The sequence below is a fragment of the Cicer arietinum genome, chromosome 6 (genome assembly GCF_000331145.2).
Source record: "Cicer arietinum cultivar CDC Frontier isolate Library 1 chromosome 6, Cicar.CDCFrontier_v2.0, whole genome shotgun sequence".
Classification (NCBI taxonomy): Eukaryota; Viridiplantae; Streptophyta; class Magnoliopsida; order Fabales; family Fabaceae; genus Cicer; species Cicer arietinum.
Genome location: NC_021165.2, coordinates 21,538,087 through 21,545,837, shown reverse-complemented (window position 1 = coordinate 21,545,837; position 7,751 = coordinate 21,538,087). Strand labels below are relative to the sequence as shown.

Here is a 7,751-nt window from a genome sequence, read left to right as displayed (position 1 = left end):
CAGGAAATTTCAAGCCACAAAATTTTCGATAGTAGAAATTACTTACCAGAAAAATTCGCTTTGTACATTATTTATACTACTGAAAATTTTGTATCTTGAAGTTTTCGATAGTTAATTTTACTCTACCATAATTTAGTGCCTTGAAATTTCCGATAGTTAATTTTACTCTAATAGAAATTTTAAATTTTGAAATTTTCGTTACGTATTAATATTATTATTATCATTATTATTTTTTATTTTATTTTTAACTTTTTTTAAAAGTAGAGATGAAAAAAAACACCATTATATATAGTCAAATTTTCTGTTGAAACTTCCGAAAATTTTAAAAATAAAATTTTCGGTGTTAGAAAAATAACTAACTACTGAAAATTTCATTCCTTCTTGAAATTTTCATTACAGTCTTTGTTTTTAATTTTTTTTTACATTTATTTCATATTCAATTTATTTTCAGTGAGCACCAGAGGAGCGAAAAACACCATTGAACATTCTCGAGTTTGACCTCTTACACAATCTAACAGGAGAGCTGCCATCGATCTAAGTTTATACGGACAACCACACATTTTAGTTGAAGTTCTTGAGTTACATTTATTTGACTTATATTTTTCACCTCTATCACAACCAAAAATTAATTTTTACTTTTTTCGTCAATTTCTGATCGCTATGTCAGAGCGAGTAATAATAATAACTACTCGATTTCGTCAGTCAACTTCTCTTGCCCATGATATAATAGTTCTCGTGACTCAAATATTTGATCATTGCGACTGTTACAGCCAAATCTATATAATGATGTTCTTTTCATCCTTACTACAAAAATAAAAAGTTAAAAAAATAAATAAATAATTTTAAAAAATCTTTTAAAAAAATATTACGTATCGAAAATTTCAATGCACAAATTTTTGGTAGAAGGTGAAATTTCGGAATAATTTTTTTTTACTATTAATTTAATAAAAAATTAAATAGACATATTTAGATTTTTAACTTTTAGAAAATATAAGTTACATTGAAGGAATACAAATTCCAACTTTCAAGAAGTGACAGGCAATAAAATGGGCCAGTCCTTTGCCAAGTATGCTTTGTCCAATTCTATTGCGATCCTTTGAATCATTCTGATTTGGGCTTGTTGGGCCTTAATCTTTATTTTTAATATATTGAGATATTATTCAACCATAAAATAATTGTCAATGCAATTGCTAATTGGAATGTTCTGCAATACTCACATTTTGGCTGCAACAAATTGAATTTAAAACAAAAATTTAGAGCATCAGTCAGTTATCCACTCTGTTTTTAATTCTAGATAGAATAACAATTTTCTATAATTATTATTAATCACTAGCGTACACATTACTGTCTGTTTATCCGTTTTTTTTAAAACAATAAAAGTTGCATATTTTTTTATGATTATTTAGAGAATACAAATTAATTGATTGATAAGGATGAATAGATTTATAAATTAAGTTAATATTAAAATTGAAAGAAAAAAATTACAAAAAAAATTGGTATCATTTGATATACTGGTATAAATATTTTTAAAAATTCAGTTATTTAATTGAATAAAATAAATAAATTTATAAATAAAATAATTTAAATAAGGTAAAATTAGGAGAAAAAATTGCAATAAAAGTTGATGTTCTCGGTATTTATAGTTCTCTACATGACGAGAATCATTTTTATATATATGTGGTCTCAGGCTTGATAAAGTTCATCACATATTTCAAAGTGATTAGAAAATGGTGATTGTACCAATGGGAAATGGGAAATGGGGTATGAGTTGTAATATAATGTTCCTACATTCCGACTCAAGAAACAAGCAAGCAATTGAAAGCAATCATTTCCCATTGCAACGATCTTAAAACAAGAGTATTTACTTTCTGTCTTCAACAACCTTACGCGGAAACAAACTTTAAAAATATCAACACCCGACATGCCGAACCACTGCCATTTCTGTCTTCTTTTATTTTCTATTTTCTATTTTCTATTTTCAATTTGATTCCAAAAAATACTCGCTATCTTCATGATTCTCACTTCACAGCTGTAATCGATACTACCATATCCAGATATTATTCCCTTTACAATGAGTCGTTGGCCCACATCATGTAAAAACAATAGTAACTACATAAATATTGAGCTTAATTTTGTATTATAAAATTTTACATTTTCAAAAAATCGTCTATATACATGAATTTAGAGTTAGTTATAATTTTTCTTAATTAGTTATAATTAAAATTAATTTTTATAATTTGGCAACTGTTGATTGACAGTATAAAAAAACTTATATTGATAATAATATATATAAATAAAATATCATAAAACTTTTAAAAAAATTATATTGACAATCTATCATAAAACTTTAGGTCCCAAGAGATACAATAGGTATTTTAATCTTAGTTTACAACTACTTTACAAGAGAAAATGTTTGTTACAAAAGGATTTAGTTAACTATATTATATATTTTATTTATATAAAAAATTATTAAAAGAAATATGGAAAAACTATTATATATTAAATATCATATATATAAATTAAATATTATTTATTTAAAATATAACAACAATAAATAAATTTCTAAAATTAAAATATTTAAAATTTTACGTTTTCAATGACTGTATTAGTTTTACATTTAATGTAAAAAAGATTAAATAAAAATTATAAATAGAAAAATATACTGTTTATAAATTCAATACTTATCTAATTGATGATATATATATGGCCACTTTTTTCTTTAAAGTTTTGATCATATGATTAATTACTATTTAATTTAGAAAAACATTTATATCATTTTTTATCATATAAAAGATGATAAATTCTATTATAATTTAATATTATATTTTGGGTTTATCTTAGTTTTACATTTAATGTAAAAAAGATTAAATAAAAATTATAAATAGAAAAATATACTATTTATAAATTCAATACTTATCTAATTGATGATATATATATGGCCACTTTTTTCTTTAAAGTTTTGATCATATGATTAATTACTATTTAATTTAGAAAAACATTTATATCATTTTTTATCATATAAAAGATGATAAATTCTATTATAATTAACTCATACAACAGTGAGATTTTTTTTTACCTAACAATATTGACATTTGTCAGTTGAACTGAAACTTAAAGACACATTTATATCATTATTTTGTAATATATTTTCACTCATATATAATTAAATTTTGTATTTTTAAAAATGTGATTTTATAAACTAATTGATTTAAATAAATAAATTATTTTTTGTTACTTCAATATATTTTTTGCTATTATTAATATTTATAAATAGGACCAAAGGTAATAATATACTTGATACGATTCACAATATAATAAGTATTTTAGAAGAAAATATATTACTTCATTTTATAAACTATTTTATGTGTATAATTGAATTTTAATCAGCGTTCGTTAAAGACAGATAAACTTTGAATGAGATCTTAATTGTAAATAAAGTGGTCGATGAGACAAAAAATAGTTAATTTTATTTAAAGTGCATTTCGAGAAGACGTATGAATCAATTCAATGGAATTACTTGCATCTTGTGATGGCAAATATGGGTTTTTTAGATGGGTGTAAATGGATTTTGGAATGTGTTGGTTTAACATCAGTTTCTGTGCTAGTGAATGAGAGTCCTACAAAAGAGTTTGTTATACGGAGATGATTAAGACAGGGTGATATCTTATCAGTGTTCTTGTATCTAATAGTTGCTAAGAGATTGGATGCTCTACTTAGTGTTTTTGTGGAAGTCAATCATTTCAAAGACTTTGAGGTGGGTTTAAATGAGTTTCTTGTCTCTCTTTCACAATTTGTAGACAATACATTGATCATGAAAGAAAAGGGTTAAAAAACTAATTTGTTGTGGTTTGAGCTTCACTCTTGTCTTAAGATTAATTTTCACAAAAGTATTTTAGCATGTGTTAATATTAACAATTTATGACTTCAAACTGCGGCATAGATGTTTAACCGTAAGATGAGATGTATTCCATTCAAATATTTGGAGTTTTCTATTGATGATAAACTCGAACATACGATGGTTTGATAGTCTAAAAGATCCAAAATAGATTGTCAAATGGATAATTTAGAAGAAAAAATATTATTTCTTTAATAAAAAATATTTAATGCAATAAATTGATATGTTAAGTGTATGCAAGGAAAAATATATTAAATTACATATTAGTTTTCTAAAACAACTAAAATTTTGAAATTAAAAAAGATATATAAACAGAGAAGATTAAAGAGTGATAATAATAGATTAACACACACAAAAGAGCAAGGGAAGGGACATATGAAGTACAATAACAATTAGCGATAATTAATGAAGCATATAAGGTCATAATTGATTTCTATTTAACTTAGGTAAAGGAAATGAAAGTGGATAGAAACTTCCAAGAGTGCGAATAAGTTTAGGCACCACCAAAACAACACGATCACGTCATAATCAATTCCCGATCACCATCTTACCAAGAAAATGGAAAACCCACAGGAATGTCTTCCAATTCCACACGCTGTCAAACTCTCCGCTAATAAATAAGTTTTTGTCACAGTCACCACTCAGCACATAGATATTATGCCAATTGTAATTATTTAAAAATTTGGTACGTTAAATTGTTTAAAGTAAATCAAAATGTTTTTTTCGTTTTGCTATTTTGTAAGGCTTTGGCTTAAAGATTAAAAAAAAAAAAAATTAATATTTTTGAAATATAAAATTTCACAGTCAAAACGACATTGTACTCCAATCATGCAAGGTCGGTGAGTGAAAGCAAAAATTAACCCCACTTTAGTTTCTTTTGTGTAGCCGCGTTCACAATTGACAGTGAGTCACCAATTGCGTGTCATTATCATTCATTCTTATCCAACTGTAAAAATCTTTTTGGAAAGTTAATGCTTACCTGTTACATATTGTATAGTATAAATATATATTCATTTGGTTCTTTCTCTATATATAAATCATCATCTGTTGTCAATCGTATTAAGTACTTTACCCTTTCTTCTAATTTCTCAAAATTAATCACAACACATACATGGCTTTCTTTCTTTTCTTTTTCCTCTTCTTTCTTGCTTCATCAGCCACCGCTTGTGATCGTTGTGTGCACCAATCCAAGGCTTCCTATTTCTCCAAAGTTTCTGCTCTCTCATGTAATTAACAATTTTCATTTCATATAGAGTTCTTTTGTTAACAAATATTTTTTCATTGTTTAATTTTTATATTTATTTTTATGCAGCTGGGGCATGTGGGTATGGTTCTTTAGCATTGGACTTTAGTGGTGGACAACTTGCAGCTGGTGTTTCTTCACTTTTCTATGATGGAGCTGCTTGTGGTGCTTGCTTTCAGGTTTGTACAAAATTCATCACATTCAACTTTTTAAATTTGCAGTAGTTAATCAATTAATTAAATTTAAGTAGTTCTGAAAATTTTGAATTTAAATTTAAATTTAAAATAATTATTTTCTGCACTTTACTTACCTCAAATTTCGGATTATCAAAGTTCTTAACCTTTTGGTCTTAATCATTTGATTAAGACCGACACAAAATAAATTAAATTGTAGAAAACTATGCCGACATTTAAAAATGACACTATGCAGCCGCAATTACAAATGTAAAGAATGTATTTAATAAAGTCTTTGAAAAATTTATATAATTTTGTTTTAGTTGATGACATGAATATTTTATTTTCCTAAAATTAATGAACAATTTTGATGCAGGTAAGATGCAAGAACCAAGGTTTATGCACAAAAGAAGGTACAAGAGTGGTATTGACTGATCTTAATCACAATAATGAAACTGACTTTGTTCTAAGTAGTAGAGCCTTCAAGGCAATGGCTCAAAAGGGTATGAGCCAACAAATTTTGAAGCTTGGCATTGTTGATATTGAATATAAGAGGTAACGCACTCTTACACCACTTTCTTTTAGCTTTAACTATAAGTTGTTTTTAGCGTTTTTCTTTTGTTAGTGTAGCTTTTGTTTTTTTCCACATTCATGCTATGCCAGCTATTTTCGTGGGCCTCAGTGCCCACCTACCGTATAGTGGCACCGGCCCACCTTTGAAAAAAGAACACCAAATGTGGACCAATTATGAATCCATAAGACAGTTATGTAACGCATTAATAATAGTAACGGCTCTAATATGTATCATACTGATGTAATTTGTAATGTATAAAAATATAGTGTCAGATATTTTATGTCTGTTCAAATGTGCAATCATCATATGCGAAGCCATTATGTAATTAATTTATAATATAATAATGGATTCCATTTAGAAATGGTGCACCAAATTCATATATGTTCATATAATTATCAATTATGTGTTACTAACCACTTATTCACCCCCCACGTGGGTTTTAATGGTGCAGAGTACCTTGTGTGTACAAAAATCAGAATTTGGCTTTTCGTGTTGAAGAGTCAAGCAAAAAACCAAATTATTTAGCAATTAAATTTTTGTATCAAGGAGGTCAAACGGAGATAGTAGGTGTTGATGTTGCTCAGGTATATATGTGACATTATTTTTATTTTATTTTTTGTGAACAATGTTACATTATATATGTCAAAACATATTAATTGAATTATAAAAAAAAAAAATATTGACAGTTGGTTTTTTGTGTTATTAATTACTACTTATAGGTTGGATCTTCAAATTGGAGTTTCATGAGTAGGAATCATGGGGCAGTGTGGGACACAAGTAGGGTTCCAGAAGGGGCATTGCAATTTCGGTTAGTGGTTACAGCAGGGTATGATGGAAAATGGATTTGGGCACAAAAAGTTCTTCCAGCTGATTGGAAAAATGGGGTGATATATAATTCTGATGTTCAAATTACAGACATTGCACAAGAGGGTTGTTCATCATGCGATGATGGGACATGGTCATGATTCTATTGCTTAAGTGTTCAATAACCCACATAACATATACATATACATATATAGATATAGATAGCTTTAGTTTTATTCATACTGTGTATTATAGGCTTACAAACCAACTCGTGTAATACAGAAATCATGAAGTAGCTTTAATAAAATTGAGATGTGTTCTCTCTTTTTTGTGTGAAATGTGTTTTTTTATATATATAATTATAGTTGAATTCAAGAAATTAATAAATAATTAAAAAAATTACATTTAAATTAATAGTGTGAAGAATTATAGTATAATTAGAATATGATTATATAGTACTTTTAATTAATCTAAATATAACAAAATTTCACTTAACTATAGCTAACTTTTAACTATCTTAAACCATATCTGGGTAAATATAATTATTATATTGACTAAACAAGAAAGTTGATGTAAAAAGTTATAGTGGTCGAGATGCATAACTCTTGGCAAAATTTTATGTCTACTTTGAGCTAATAACTTGAAAATATTCTAGTGTCCTTATGTTATTCACTTCGTGTAGAATCAAGAATCTCAATCTTAAATTTTCAAAATGTCAAATTTGACTAACAAAACTTAATCATCTAAAGATTGAATTACTAACATAAATTATCTAACTACCATAAAATAAAAGATCAAATAAAATTATAATTATTTTACTACCATCAATAGAAATACAAAGAAAATTAAAAATATTTAACTTTTGTATGATAGAAGCATACAAAGTCAATAATAACTACAATCAATAAAATAAATCAGAATTAAAACACCCCAACAAATTCACCAACCAATCACCATGCCTTAGTATTACAAATCACTTCATCAAGAGAATGGAAGAATGAATATACCAAGAAAGTTGTGAAATAAAAAAATCTCAAGGTATAGAACCCTCTAACTCAAATT

General features: G+C 26.4%; 1 protein-coding gene across 1 annotated transcript; it reads left to right on the top strand.

Moving 5' to 3' along the window:
• The first annotated feature begins 4,916 nt into the window (after positions 1-4,916).
• LOC101514490 (expansin-like A2) lies at positions 4,917-7,027 on the top strand. Its single transcript, XM_004505616.4, has 5 exons — positions 4,917-5,121; positions 5,208-5,317; positions 5,688-5,866; positions 6,337-6,469; positions 6,605-7,027. Exons 1-5 carry the CDS (start codon positions 5,007-5,009, stop codon positions 6,848-6,850), a joined length of 783 nt encoding a protein of 260 aa, XP_004505673.1. The 5' UTR covers positions 4,917-5,006; the 3' UTR covers positions 6,851-7,027.
• The last annotated feature ends 724 nt before the right edge of the window (positions 7,028-7,751 follow it).

What these genes read in the sequence shown, in the direction of transcription:
- LOC101514490 (XM_004505616.4), top strand. Translation starts at nt 5,007, where the DNA reads ATGGCTTTCTTTCTTTTCTTTTTCCTCTTCTTTCTTGCTTCATCAGCC. An exon ending in CTTGTGGTGCTTGCTTTCAG is followed by an intron (nt 5,318 to 5,687) that starts GTTTGTACAAAA and finishes ATTTTGATGCAG; the next exon opens with GTAAGATGCAAGAACCAAGG. An exon ending in GTTGATATTGAATATAAGAG is followed by an intron (nt 5,867 to 6,336) that starts GTAACGCACTCT and finishes TTAATGGTGCAG; the next exon opens with AGTACCTTGTGTGTACAAAA.